At 32.7% G+C, this 15,563-nt stretch overlaps 1 protein-coding gene across 7 annotated transcripts; it reads right to left on the bottom strand.

Moving 5' to 3' along the window:
* Positions 1-476: 476 nt before the first annotated feature.
* LOC110662729 (uncharacterized) lies at positions 477-7,657 on the bottom strand. 7 transcript variants are annotated; one of them, XM_021821810.2, is made up of 9 exons: positions 7,523-7,657; positions 6,441-6,504; positions 6,260-6,319; positions 5,837-6,171; positions 5,034-5,255; positions 4,108-4,326; positions 2,715-2,924; positions 1,032-2,059; positions 477-694 (listed from the first exon to the last, which is right to left on the bottom strand). In XM_021821810.2, exons 2-8 carry the CDS (start codon positions 6,475-6,477, stop codon positions 1,040-1,042), a joined length of 2,103 nt encoding a protein of 700 aa, XP_021677502.2. In that variant the 5' UTR covers positions 6,478-6,504; positions 7,523-7,657; the 3' UTR covers positions 477-694; positions 1,032-1,039. The 7 variants fall into 7 exon arrangements, with proteins under 7 accessions (XP_021677502.2, XP_021677501.2, XP_021677498.2 ...); XM_021821809.2 differs by having other exon boundaries at positions 477-686; XM_021821806.2 differs by having other exon boundaries at positions 477-2,059.
* Positions 7,658-15,563: the final 7,906 nt, after the last annotated feature.

Raw genomic sequence — 15,563 nt, 5'->3', positions numbered from 1 at the left:
CTCTCTATAATTGGTACACATATACAAATTGAAATGAATTTTAAATTAATAACTTCACACATAAGAGATTATGGACCAAGAATTAAGAGTGTGTTTAAAAGAGTGTTCAAAGCATTCGTCAGATTTAGAAAGAACTAAGCTAAGGCTCCATTTGGATGGGTGTTAATTTCAAATGATGACATATTTGAATTGATACTATGTTCCAAATTTATAAATTTTGAATCCAAATTCTCATTTGTTTCAAGCAGACCTATCCAAATGGAGATGTAATTTGAGAACTAGAATTAAGGGTATCACCTTATTTCAACTGATCTACTGAGAACATCATAAAGTTTTAACATAATATTTATCCATCTCATCCATAAAAAATGAACGCCATACATATTTTCAAACAAGAAACTAATTAAAATAAAAGAAGAGAACCTATTTACAAAGGCCTTGATCTTCACTAGCTAACATTTGCTGCTCTGCAAACCTTAACAAAGGAAATATATTGAAAGAAATAACACCCCAGTGAGAGACGTTTAGAGAATTACAACTCACTTGTGATCAGTTCATATACTTACATTCAGGACATACAAGGTCATTTAGAACTTTACTTTTCTCTATAAGGAGAGGAAGTTCATGTACAGACTTCTAGCACATATATCCTATGAGGATTGAATTGCTCATTTGATCCCTATAACCTGCATTTCTTCAACATCATTAGTGTGACAAGGGTCATTTGTAGGAATAATGGAAAGACTTTACCTCTTTGCCCTAAAAGGCTAATACTAATATCTCATTCTCTCCCTTTCTCTCTCCTGTCATGTGCATGTGCATCTATGTGCTTGTGTGCATCTGTATTACAAAGACACCTCACTAAACATTGGGGATTTGAAGATGTGCCTTCGATTATTAGATATTAGTGTAGACTGATGGAGTGATCCAAATTTCCTAGCACATCAATGCATGGTAAAAGACAAAAGCTAAAAAAATTACCCAGAAAAAGGAGGGAAACAGGAGAAAATGGCAGCACTCTGTACACTGACCTGGAGGTTTAGCAATTGTCAATTTTGCTGGCTAATTGTTGAAGGAGTTCTTTCTTTGGGAGCTTATAATACTTTCTTAGTTTGTATCTCTTTGCAATGTCCCGCAGTTCAGGTAATTTCATTTTCTCCAAGATTGAAGCTGAAGGCATTGAAGCCACAGTCACTGAGCTGGAATCATGAATTAAGCAGGACTCAGCGACTGACTGGTCATCCTTATTTAAACCGTCAGTAGTGTCTCTTTGTGAATCAGAGAAGTCCATTTGAACAGTAAAATCTTTAGCCTCTGCAATGATTGGAAAATTTGTATTCCTCTTCCTTTTATTCTGTGGCTGTGAAACTGAATTTGGACTGTCAACAGGATAAGCACTATTCTCTTTCGATTCACACTCACCAAGCTGAAGTACTATCTTTGTGGTCTTTTGATGCTCATTTAAACTGGCATTCAGTGGACCCAACCCAGATTTTTGTTGCTTCTTGCCTTCAGAAACAAAAGATGAACTTGAATCAACTGCCATAGTAGTAAAACCAATTTCTTGTATAATTGGTGCATCCTGCTTGATAATCTTCTTGGCCCTTTTTTCCTGAAAATCGTGGGATAAGTCCAAGTTGAATTTTTTCTCATCTGCACCAATTTCACTCATTTTAAATTCAAGCATATCTTCACCTTCCTCTTTAGGCAGCAACTTGATTGCATTTGTCCCTTTCTTATCCTGCAGCTCTAAAAGTGAGGTCAAGGCACAATTTTCCGTCTCAGTCAGAGCAGCTTCAACAACCTTCACAATTTGTGGAGGATTTTTCTCCTTTCCCTGTGTCTTTAGTGGAGAATCCACAATCTCAGCCCCAGCAACCTTTAATTCTTTCATGGTCTGCTTGCATGCAGCTTTCAGAGACAAATCAGAGAGTTTTTGCTCTATGTCAGGGTTACTACAAGTGCCTAATCCAGAATCAGCATTTCCTATTCTCCCATGAAGGCCAGTTGCACATCTCAATTCTTTTGCACTTACATTTTTTACAACAGTACCTGCAAACTGCTCAAAGAGAAATGTGTTATGAGCAAATTCAGAGGCAGGGAAAAATGAAATTGAAACATGTGGTACAGACATTTACTCGTCAGCACTTCCACTATAGCAAAGTGCATTGAAACCATAGATTTTTTTATGTACTTATGTACTATATCATATATATCAACATATTAATAGCAAACAATATAAAAAATAAATACTTCAAACCTTATATTTTCTTGGATGATTTCCTTTGCCTTCAGGATTCAAAGATGAAATCAAAATTTTGCTTTTGCCTGTAGCCCTAGAACAGTATTCCTCATTTCCAGATACTTTTATATTAGAGTAGCACAAAATTTTCATCTCATTGGAGTCTGCAGTTGTGTGCCTACTATCATTTAAGCCTAAATCCTTAACAGCAGCATTTGCATGCTGTTCATTGCCAGAGGAAAGAACCAAAAACAAAAAGTTAGGATCAGCTGCGACAACTCTAGGTCGAGATAAGTCAGACTAGGACCACCTGATTCAATTGCATGCGGTATGAAAATCACTTGACCTACAGGTTCAACCCATGTTGTCTTCCCTAGATTTCTGAGCTCTTCAATGTATGATCATATTGACTATGTACTGATGCACATTAAATACTTGCTTAATTTAAAGCAGATGTGAAAGCTACTGGTACCTTGACCATTTTACTAGGATCTGTTTTCTTCACCACAGACTTCAGGGATGAGCCTAAGATTACATCATCTGTAGAGATAGAATTATGTTCTTCAACCTCCTCACTTACAATTATTGAATCTGAATTGCTCAATTTTTTCTTCTTAGAAGAATTGCCAACTGGATGTCCTGAAGCACCGGAAATGGAATTGCTAACACCAACATTTGTAGACTGTTCAAATGTCAAAGAAGACACAGCACACACATAGATCAGTAATTGTGCAACCACCATCAAGAATTCACATTATAAGCTACAGGGAAGAATGTGTCCAAATGAATCGCACAAGTCATTTTGTTTTGGCAGTGAAGTACTGAAATGAAAAATATGTCAGAGGGTTGTGTGCAAGAAAAATAAATTAACAATGAGGATAAGATCCTGAGAAATAGAAGCTGTACACAGCTAAATTCTATTAGGATGTTGAGAGAAAATAATGAAACTGAAAGAAAAACAATTCTTTGTGGCCAAAAAAATTCCAATATATGTCTGCTAGATTTCAACTGTTATTTATTGGCACACATGTTTTCCATTGAGACAAAGATCTTCCAAGTCACAATGCAAGCATGTTATGCAAACAGTAGTTGTAGCGAAGTAAGCTAGAAGATGACCAATCCCACCCCATCATGATTGATGGAGTCTTAACATGCTTAAGAAACTAGAAATTCAAACTTCAAATTATTAGATATCACTGGAACACCCAAAGATCTGATCCTAAATTAGTTCTAAAATTAAGGACATTTTTTTTTTAATTTTAGCAACCTAATCATTCTGTGTGACTGTTTAATGGTAAAAAAAAGTCTATGGATTGACCTATGATGAACAATATGCTTAACATCAGGTTCCCACCACTCTTGACTTCTGCAAAATAGTCTTAAATCTAGGATGGTCGAGCAGGGAGGAGCTACAATCCTACTGCAATTTCTTTTTGTTATTCTCGTAATCCTGCATTTGGAGAAATGAACTAATTGAATAACCTTTTTCAGCTTGAGATCATTATTTACTTGGCTACAAATGAAAGGGAAAAAAAAAACTTTGGCCTCATAATTTTTCCTTGAAATGGCAATATATTGACATCTATTGCGAAACCTGTTATGGCCAGGTTTCTGCCCCTGATTAGCTATTTGTATGTGCAGAAGTTATAGTAGTCACAAAGGGCTAAAGTCTATTTCAATTACTATTTAGAATTTTGCTAATAGTCCCCACTGCTCTATTTGGAAAAAATTAATTCCATAGCCTCTTTAGGAAATGAAAATTATTTATCTGCTTGCTTGCAAGGGGGAAAAAAGGCAAAATAAATTTGCCCAATAGATTTTCCTTTCAATGATCATATATAACTAAAAGGTATAAGAGAAACTACCTGAAGTTTAGTCATTTCGACATAGCATCTCCCCTCATCTGCGGACTTTGAGGATGAAATTTTTATAATTCTACTGCCTTTTGGATTAAAACCATGTTCTCTACTTTCACCCTTCCTTGTATTTTTTGGACCATAGTAGCTTGATAATATCTCATCAGATTGACCAGCTGCCAATTTCATTGAATGAGAGTTGGAATCTTTGACACCAGCATTTGCAGGCTGCTTATTGTAAAAACAAGATTTCAGGAAGGCACAACAGAAGTAAACTTTTCAATTATGAGTCAAAAGCCAAATGCAGTCATCAATTTCAAGTATATTCTTAAAAAAAATGAACAAATGAAAAAATATATGTATTTATTTGACATAGGAAGGAGAAGCAGAGATTGACTTAAACGCCCGAGTGCATCTTCTACTGCAATAGAACAGTGTTAGGTTGACCAGTCTCATTTTATTTAACTCTGTTTTTTTCTTGGGGAAACAACACATTTTCAATTGGGGGTGGGCCAGAAGGCCATATATATGTGTGCATTAAGGCATGTATGTGTGCGCATGTGTGTGTGTGTGTGTGTGTGTGTGTTTGTGTGTGCGTGTGCATGTGTGTGTGTGTGTGTGTGTGAGAGAGAGAGAGAGAGAGATAGAGAGATTTCGAAAGTACGAAAATTGAACGTGTCAAAAGCATAACTGCACAATAAAGAGAGAAGCTACATGACAAAAATGGTTATAACAGAAACTTACATGCTAGGAGAGATCACAGCATTTAATATACAATTGCAAGGAAATGAAAAATTACAGGGCAATATGGGCAACCATTTTGCTCCAATTTTTTCAAACAACCTGGAGTCAACCCAAATTTCACTTTTTGTCCACAACACTTTAGAATGGTGTACCATTATAAGTTAAAGCATGCAGGGTTGGAGCATCAGGACCTTAACAGTTTTAGGATTGTTAGTTTTCTTCTCTTCAAGCTTCAAACATGGATTTAAAATTGCAGCATGTTCTGTTGTAGAGCTTGATTTCCTCATTTCTTCCCTCATAATAAATTCTGAGCTATAATCACCCAATGTTTTGTTCTCATCCACAATGTTGATTGTTTCTCTTGGAACAACAGAACTTGAGTTTAAGATAGTAGCATCCTTAACTTCCTTAGGCTGTTCGTTGCAGAAGGAATAACAGTGTCTAAATATCAGTTCACATGAGGGAAATCTAAAACAAATAGATTTTAAATGAAAAATGTACAATGAAAAAAAAAAAAAAAAAAAAACTAAGAAACAGTTCCTCTAGAAGACCCCTTAATTGTTTGCACAACAACTTCATACTAATGAATTTAGTTACAATATCCATGCTTACAATGGCCATCAAAATGATACCAATTTTCTTCCTTTCTAAAGAAACCATGGGATGGCAGAAGGAAAGTTCTGGGTTGACATAACCTTTGGGACCTCAAAGCAATACCAACAATAACCCATAGAACGACTCAAAAAATCAGTACCAGCCAGAGGATCTCAGGATCCAAACTTAGTTATATCATGTTGGCAAATTAGTTGGGTCACAATATCTCATCACATGGATATCAAGTACAGACGGTCATCATGCATGTCCACATATGCACAATTACACATAACATGTATATGTGAAGTTGTAAAAGCTAGGTATATCATACTAATTAATTTCAAGAATCACACTGTGGGAAGTTAAGAGAACAACTGTATGATATCTTCAAGAGTAATACCTGCTCATCTTTCTTGTAGAAGTAATTGACGAGTAAAGCGTTCAATATTTCATGTAGTGTTTCAACCGGTTGTGTATGCATCAATAAGTGAACCTCAACATCATTCTTGTCCTTATTCCTCAAACTCTTAACCGAAATGTCAAGGCAACTTATCTTTTCTTTCAAAGCATTAGAGCATATTTGGGACCACTCCTCATTTTCTACCCAGGCCAATTCACTTTGCAAGGATATCAAATCTTGTTCAAGTTTATCGATTTCAGTATCTGCTTTTCTTATCAAGATCCTCAACACTCGTATGCAGTATCTCTCATTCAAAGCATCCTCTTCAATCTCATCTATAAACCATTTCAAAAATCATGTAAGAAACATATATGTATACACAACTGAGTGATAAGAGAGAGTCAGCAAGAGACATATTTATACCAAACCCACAACCAAAGCAAAAGTCACACTCCCATTCAGGTTGCATAGAAGAATTGCTTTCTGCAACTCAAAAGTAAATTAATTAAATCAACGACAGAAACCAAGATGGAAACTTAACTTATACAATTCTTTAGAAATAAAAAAACAACAAAAATAACACTTATAACGGATTGCTATAAACCTGGATTGTCAGGAGGACCCCATAGATCCTTGTCCATGAAGCTCTAATATATATGTATCCAGAACTGAAAATACATACACATCATTTTATTAAAAGAGAGAGAGAGAAAGAGAGAGAGAGAGAGAGAGATACAGTTTAGTTCTATTTATTTCAAAATAGCAATTTTAGTTCTTGTGATTTGTTAATGACTGTCGTTTACTACTATAAAATTATAAATTTTCATTACACGTTTTAAGTAGACCTTTAAAATTTAATTGCACATTAGTGAATTATCACATTATAAAACACTTTGGTCTCTGAAAATCTTTTACTTTATACTAAAATTACTAATTTTGAAATAGTAGGAAACAAACCCTCTCAGGACTGTCTATAATTAGCCCAAAAAAAAAATGATATATATATATATATATATATATATATATATATATATATTTGAGAGACAACAATGATAATGCACTGACGGTTTTTGGAAGTGGACACTGTATAATATACCCCATTGTGCATTTCACCATTGGAAGGGAAATGAAAATGCCAATGAAATAATTCAATAATTAGCATATCGATTAATGAAAACACAGCTTTGTTGAATTGAGTTGCAAGTTATTAAAACATTGTCAAGATTACTCAATTCTCACAGCCTTGAGAGTAAGGAACCCCACAAAAAAATTCAACTACAAAGTATAAGAGATAATCCCAACTACAATGAAATAATCAAATTTAAGCACACTAATCAAGCCGCACCCAAGAAAAGATTAAAAGCACAAAAAAGGGAAAAAAAAATTTTTGTTTAAAGATGTACCAAACAGTAGCATAGTTCATTAAAACAGAGCAAGTTCCAAAAAGAATGAACAAATAGAATAAAAGAAAAAGAAAAGAACAACGAAATAAGATTCACAAAGAAAATACCCAAATTACAGAACTACTCAACCATTCATCAATTGGCTTCCAAACAGAGTCCAGAGTATAAACAAGAAAAGAATATATGAAAATGCTTTTGCTCAATCGAAGCGCGCCAAAAAAAGAAAATGCAACTTTCTCGCCAACCAAACAGGAAGGATCGACAACAGAGAAAAAAAAAAAACCTGCAATTGCCTGAAGAAGAGAATGAGAATGATCAAAATGACAAATTTAGGGCTTGGAATGCTCGAAATCAGATCACTAGTAGAGAGTGTATGTATCAGTGAGAGGAAAACGAAACAAAAAGCTGCTACAGAGACGAAATGGGAAATATAGTTGAGAAAAAGGGCAAAATGGTAAAATTATCACACGAGCAAGTAGCGAGAAGGAGACACATGGGCTTCCGTGGGGCCCAACAGGAGAGATTCCTTTTTGACTCGACTATGACAAATTGGCAGAATTTGAGCCGTCCATTTGCTGACTTTGATGAAAAGCAATAACGGATGGTTGAAAATGAAAACACCTGAGAACGCGGGTCCACAAGGAAAGATTTGTCAAAATTTTTAAAAAGAGGGATAGTAATTATGAAACGGCCGGCATTTTACTGCGCGTACCTGCCGTTTTGATGTGAGGGGGAACCCCACTTTTTTAAAGGTACCCAATCAAAATAGGGGAACGGCTACAAATAAGAAAATTTATTATTTAATTTTTATATTTTAATAAAATTAATTATTTAATTTTTATATTTAAAAAATATATTATTTAATTTTTATGTTTTATTTATATTAAATTATATAATTCATTTTTTAAATTAATATTTAGTTATTTTATTCAAAAAATAATTAATTAATTTTTATATTTTAAAATATATAATTATTTAGCACTTTATTTTAATAAAATTAATTAATTGATATATATTTTTTAAAAAATATAATATTTTATAAAATATATTATTGAATAAAAATAAAAATTTTATTTTATGCAAACTTTTTCTTTACTAAAAAGAAATTTCTTGATTACTTAAAAATTTAAAAAGATTGATTAAATTTTTTTGTATAAATAGCTTGTGTTGCTTTTTTTGAAAATAAAGAAAAATGAAAAGAAAATAGTGTAAGTATGGAGAAAAAAATATAGAAAGAAGAAAATAAGAGAAAAAAATTAAGATAATTTAAGTATAAAAAATAATTATAAGATTAAATAATTAATAAAATTAAATTATAAAAATTAATTAATATATTTTTTTTAAATATATTAATTAATTTTATTAAAATATATAAAAATTTAATTAATATTGTTCAGCGGAAAAATTAATTAGGAGAACAAACAGTTTAAAAAAAATTCCATTGACTTAATAGTATTTTTTTAAATATAAAAATTAAGTATTTAATTTTATTAAAAATAGAAATGTTAAATAATAATTTACTCCGAACATAATGATTTTGTACTGTAATGGCCATGTGGTGTAAATCTAGAGGGGTTGTGGCAAGATGGCTAGCGAGAATTTTTTTGCTAAGTATACTTAGAGTTATCGATTCATTAAAAATAATTATTAAAAAATGAAATTTATTTTATAAAAATAAAATTTTTAAATTAAATTTATATAACATTCTAAAAAAATATATGCATTAAAATTTATATAATTTAAATTGAATGTGAATATTTATATGTAAATTTTAAGAGGTTAGTGTAAATAAAAAAAATAAAATAAAATAAAATAAGAAAACTATGAAGAGCCAATTCCAATAAAATGAAGGTCCTCCTTGGGCATGTTTCTCCTTACTTGCATATTAGATGTATAGAGGTTAACTAGTAAAATAATAGTTATGACTAAGTTCATGTTAAAGTTTGTAGGAAAGTGCTTGATTTTCTTTAAAAAGTTGAGAAAGATTCTTAAAACTTAAATGGATGGGGGATCACAAAAAATTTTTCCAATGAAGAAATTTTTAAGCTTCTCAAAGCTTAGTAAACCTATTTTATAAAAGAAGCTATATATAAATATCCAGCAGTATCAGATTAGGTTGTAAATACGTTGCTCATCAGAAAAAAAAAATTTAAAAGTATATCTATTATGTCAACAAGATATAAAAACTCTAAGGCAGATTTATCACGACTAAATACTTGTAGAGGGTCAAAAACAAGAAAAGAAGAATTCAAGAAGAAAGGGATCCCTATGCAGATCATTCAAATACCAAGATATGAAAACTCCTAGGCAGACTTATTGAGTAGGCTAGCCACTATGGAGCTTTGTGGAGCTCCTGAAAAAGCTCCTGAAAAGGTTACTAGTCGAAACAGTCAAGCAGCCCAAATTTTTAGAATCCCACCTTGGTCATGTAACTAGGGGTGAGCATTTGGTTCAAACCGAACTGAATCGAATCGAACTGAATTAAATTATAAAAATTGAACCGTAAATTTTAGAAATCGAACCGAACTAAAATAGGTGAAAAATTGAATCGAACCGAACCGCTATATTTCAGTTCGGTTTGGTTTAATTTTTTATTAATTTTTTAATTTAGACTTGATTTTCAAGTTATTTGATCTAATTTTAACTGTGGTTTGGACTTAATAACCATTAATCAATGAAATTAAACAATTAATATATATATATAATTAAATATAATTTATAAATTTTTCATAAAAATAAATCAATTCAAAAATCGATTCGGTTCGATTTAATTTGATTTGACTACATAAATCACTATTCAGTTTGGTTCGGTTTAACCGATTTTTTTCTCTTCAAAATCGAACTGAACTGAAATAACCGAAATTTTTATAATGTAAAATCGAACCGAACCGATTGAATTTTAAAACCGAACCGATTAAACTGAATTGACTCGGTTCGGTTCGGTTCGATTTTTCGATTTGAACCGAATTCTGCTCAGCCCTACATGCAACTAAGATTTAAGTCATGTGGGATGGACCCAATCATCAAGTAGTTAGATAAAGGATGAATTGCTCTAAGATAAGAATACAACCCAAAAGATAGTAGCAAAGGTAGCCAATTACCAATGTGAAGATTGGGTGCTATTTAAAAAAGGCTATTTCCTGCCATGGTTTGTGTGTATGGGTGAAGAAGTTAAATATGTAATCAAGAGATCTATGAAAAGGTTATGCAAAGCTTATGAATGACCCATTACTTTGGTGAATAAGATCATGAGATACAAGGCTACTTCTGGCCAATAATGAAATAAGAGGCATAAGAGTTTATTAAGAAATGTGATGTTTGCCAAAGGTATGGGAGAGATATTAAAGCTCCTGCTGTCAATTAGATCAGTAGAATTCTTGTAACACCCCTATGTTCAGTAGTGTATTCTACTGTTCCGATGACCAGTGTCTGTCCGGACAGCTAGGATGCCTAGAACTACATTTAAATATTGGTGAGGAGACATAAAATAATGAAATACAAAAAAAAGATAATACAAGAAAAATAAAGGAAAAATAATAGTGATGAAATGTAATCAAGTTAAACGAGTCGAGAACCATAGCAATGGGTGACCGCACAGGGAAGTTACGGCGTGGACCGTTGACTAGCCCTAGACAGCGGAAAACCCTGGAAAATATTTTTAAGACATAATTAAAGACCTATTGAAGTATAAATATCATTAAAAATATCAAAGAAAAATTAGTTAATTAATACAAAGAAAAATGAGAAATCGAGAAAATGACAAAACTCGGTATTACCGAAAAATCGGGAATGCAACCCAAATAGGGGCATTGTGGTCATTTGACATCCCGAGTTTTCTTTTAACCTAAATGTCCATTAAAAATACATGATATTACACTAGAAAAATGTCATGAAAAATTAAAATGGTGGTACATAATCTAAATAGCAAAAGATAGGAGGAAAATGTGCAAAAATTGAAAACTAAATAAATAACTATTAAAATGTTTAATAGTGCTCCACTAACTTCAGCATTTGGACACCTAAAGGGACACTTGGGAGGTGCAGCACTTATCTTCAACCTTAGGAAGAGAACCAGCCGAAACTCCATGGGAGTCCTCCATGGCCGTCCACACTCCAAGCTCAAGTTCATCATGATTTAGCCATCCTTTACACTAGCTTTCTTCATTAAAGTTAAAGTATACACCTTGGGCAGCATACTAGGAGCAAGAAAGATAAATTTTGGTGGAGTTTTGAAAAAGTCCTAAAGAGGTAAGTGTGTATTTTTCAATCTTACTTCATTAAACTTTGAGTGGATGTTGTTTGGTAGTTGATTTATGGAAGAATTTTTGAAGTTTGATGTTTTAATGGTGGTACACCAGTTCCGCAGCCATGAGAACTGTAACACCCTCATTGTAGCAATTACGTACATTCTATTGTTCCGGTGACCGGTGTCAGTCCGGACAGCTAGAACGTCCGGAAAAATATTTAAACTAAAGTCAGGAACCATAATTAACTCAAATATTAATAAGAAAAATTTAGGAAAAATTTTAGAAATAAAATACAACCAAGTTAAACGAGCCGGTGCCCAAGCGATGGGTAACCAATGGGAAGTTGCGATTCTCACAACTAGGAGCCCTAGACCCGGGGGAAAAATTATAAAATAATTTTTGGGACTCCAGAGAAGGGTCATTGAGGTTCCTATGGCATTAGAATGCCAAGAAAATATTTACAAAAATTTTTCAATCGGTACAGACAATCTTGACCCGTTAAGCCAAACGGAGGGCATTTTGGTCATTTCGCCTTCAGAGGTGATTTTTGGCCGACTTGTCCAGTTGAGTAAATAATTAATATGACATAAAATATGAATAAACATTACTAAAAATTGAATTGAAAATGAGTAGAGAAAAGAAGAAAAGAAAATGAAGGAAAATGCTTAATTATGACATCTCCATGATGTCATTTAAGTGCCCTCCACTAATCACCATTCAACAACACAACAAAGACTCTTTAAAAAGAGAAAAATGGCAAATTAAGAAACCAATTTTCTGGTTCTTCTTCTTTCTCAAAACGTGAACCTCCCCTCCATAACCCTCCATGAAAGTTTCTTTTAATTACTTCCATTTTCCATGAAATTCCACTACTAAACCCTAAGTCACCTTCATTAAAACTTGTCCACTCATCTTGGGAGAGTGTTTGGCAGCCTAGAAAAGGAAAGAAAGTGAAGATTTAACTTGGGAAAAATCTGCCACTTAAAGGTTAGTGCATCTATACACCTAAAACTCCTTACTTTCATGATTAAGGACTTGAATTTAGTGAGAAATTGTAGTTTAAATGAATAAAAGTTGTGTGTATGGCCATCATAAATTTCGGCTGTCCTATTGAAGAAATAGAAATGGAGTGTTTTGATGGACTTAAGGTGGATTAGAGGTTATGTTTAAACCATCTATGCATGTGGTTAGTGAATGGGTTAGTAATTAAGGTGTGTTGTGGAAACCTATAATGGGAACTAGGGTTTTAAGGGTGAAAATTGGACTTGGCATTTGAATTGATTAATGGACATTCTAATGGTCAATTAGTGACCATTTAAGGCAAGTTAATCATAATTTGAAGTGAGTTAATGCATGGCAAAACTGAAATGGAAGGCTGCCTAAAGACAGCAGAAATGAGGCTGAGATTCCAGCCCACTTAGACAGCCATAACTTTGGCTGTGTAGGTCCAATTGGTGTTTGGCCAATTGGACATGAAACTAGACTTATAATGGCACAATTTTTCTGAAGAAACCATGCCCAAAAGACCAAAGCAAGTGGACCAAAAGTTGGCCCCAATCCGGATACCCTGCAACAGCACCTGCAGAAATTACCAAATGAACAGTAACTGTTCATTTGGCCATAACTCACTGTAGATATGGTCAATTGACCTGAAATTTTTACAGCAACAAGTTAAGACATAGAAAAACAACTTTCATGAAGAAACCTACTCCAAATTATGACCAGAACCTAACCCAAATGGCAGTGGCAGTCACTGTTCATGGTACTGTAGATTTGGTAAATTCTGCAGAATTGAAATCCGGCCAGCTGTGGTTTTTGGACCATATCTGGAGCTACAAAACTCCAAATGGAGTAATTCAAAAGAAGAAATTCAACTAGACAAAATAAGGAACAACTTTCATGTTTACCATTTCCTCAAATTCCCACTGTAACAGGACCCAATGGAACAGTAAATTTGGGTCACAAAAACTGAAAATTCTGCTCTTTTGGTTTTAGGTTTGGAAATGGATTTGGTGGTTAATTCCAACAAGTTTTAAATGTAAAATGTGGTACATTGGGGGTGCTAAAACCAATGTACCTATTTTCTATCCAAAAGTCAACATTTTTGTTGACCAATGAGGTGAATAGTGACACCAAAACTTGAAATTCAAAATTTGAAATTAGAAATGCATTTAGGGGACTTTAAATTGCAATTGGCAATTAATACTAGCAAATGTAAAACTCAAAATGTGGGATCTTGGTGTAATTAGAATTAATATATCCACTAAGTATGAAAAAGTCAACATTTTGGTTGACTAGTAAGGTGAATAGTAATCAAAATAATTAGTAAATTAAGATGAATACCTAGAACCAATTCTAAGCTTAAATGCTTAGAATTGTATGACAAATGTGGACTATGCATCCTAGTCAACATTGTTAAAAAGAAATTAAGGCCATAAATTTGAAATCCATGAAATATTCATGGATTACTTGAAACATGAAAAATAAGTCACCTAATTGATGTGAATAGATAGTTAGGGCTTATATGCCCATCACAAATGGAATTCATAAAATATTAGTAACTCAACTTGAAATATAAAATTTGTAATTACATAAGTAGATTCTTGAATGTATAAATGAGAAAGGAAAAATGTTTTGAATACAATGGAACATGTGAACCATTGTTTAGAATTGTAATCAATATGAATAACATAATGAATGAATAAATGAACTATATTAATGTATGAATGAGACATTAGTTCTCATTATTATAGAAAGGAGAAGTAATTTGAGTACAATGGTATAAAAGGATAATTGATGTGAATTGTGATCATATAAATGATCAAATGAATGTATGAATTATAATTAAAATTTATCATGAAATAATAAACTCATAAAACACAATATATTAATATTTAATGATATTATGTGCCCTTGTATTGCCTAGACATGTGTGTCAGATTGGATAGTTTGGCATGCTAATAGGGTATTGTTTTAGCAGTACTGCGAAAGGCTTTATGCCTGTATTCATGGCTTTATGCCCGTATTCATGGCTTTATGCCAACATTCATGGCTTTTATGCCCCATTATGTGTTATCATGGCTTTTTAGCCATACTGATTGCATACGTGGTTGACGTTCTGCGTCCCATGGTATAACGGCCCGAGGCACCGCGGTGTCCAGTGCCAACGACCCGTTATCCAGTTTAGTCAGACTGTCGTAGGTTACTTGGGCAGTGTAATCTATTGAAATAAATTAAGACTATTAGTAATTAAAAATATTAGAAATCAAATAAATGAGTTAATAAGACTTCAAAAGAATTAATTAGAATTATGAAATGATCCAAACCACATAAAAAAAAATTGTTAAGTAAAATGATAAAAGAGTTACAAAAATAGGTATAACTTAACTAAATATTTTAAATGTACCTTCTATTGCCATATAAATATAAACTGAGTATTTTTATTAATTCTGTATGTTGTACATTATCACTGTGAATTTCGGAATTAAACGCTTCCAAAGCGAAACAAATGAGAACAAAAGATAATTAATATTAGACACATTGTATTAAATTAAACAGATTCTTAAATATTCAAATTATGCTTCGTTCTTTCTTTATTTGTATATTTTATTTTCTTGTTCTATTATTGCACCACTAAGCAGCAATGCTTAGCGCGATGGATTTGTTTTCTCGCGCAGGTACTTTGACTAAAATTTTTGGAGTCCAGATCTGCAGAAGTGCCTGAAGTATTCAAGGTTATCACCTCCTCAGCAATGCATGTAGATAGGGCCCATATAGATCATATTTTGTATTTAGTACAAAATGCTAGATATTGTATTATAATGTAGATTATGAGCAGGTAATTAATAGAAATGTAATGTAATTTAATAAATTAGCTTTTTCATATGTAATTAATTTATATATCATGTAAATTATGAAATTATGTAAATTAAAGAAATTTGAAAATTTTACTTATGTGATTTGAGCATGAATGAGATTGTATGGATTCGAAGACAGATTTGAAATATATAGACAATGCATGGAAATGAATATGAAATTGAGATATAGGAATGAGATGTGAATTATGAGATGGTTATG

The sequence above is a fragment of the Hevea brasiliensis genome, chromosome 5, assembly GCF_030052815.1.
Source record: "Hevea brasiliensis isolate MT/VB/25A 57/8 chromosome 5, ASM3005281v1, whole genome shotgun sequence".
Classification (NCBI taxonomy): domain Eukaryota; kingdom Viridiplantae; phylum Streptophyta; class Magnoliopsida; order Malpighiales; family Euphorbiaceae; genus Hevea; species Hevea brasiliensis.
Note: the sequence above shows the minus strand (reverse complement) of the source record. Positions and strands in the feature narration are given on the sequence as shown.

Bases quoted from the DNA above. Each gene is read 5' to 3' on its own strand.
- LOC110662729 (XM_021821806.2), bottom strand. From the start codon at position 6,477: ATGGACAAGGATCTATGGGGTCCTCCTGACAATCCAG. The intron at 2,925-4,107 runs GTAGTTTCTCTT...ACATTTGAACAG, and splicing joins TCGAAATGACTAAACTTCAG to TCTACAAATGTTGGTGTTAG. The intron at 2,060-2,714 runs GTACCAGTAGCT...CTCTTTGAGCAG, and splicing joins ATCCTAGTAAAATGGTCAAG to TTTGCAGGTACTGTTGTAAA.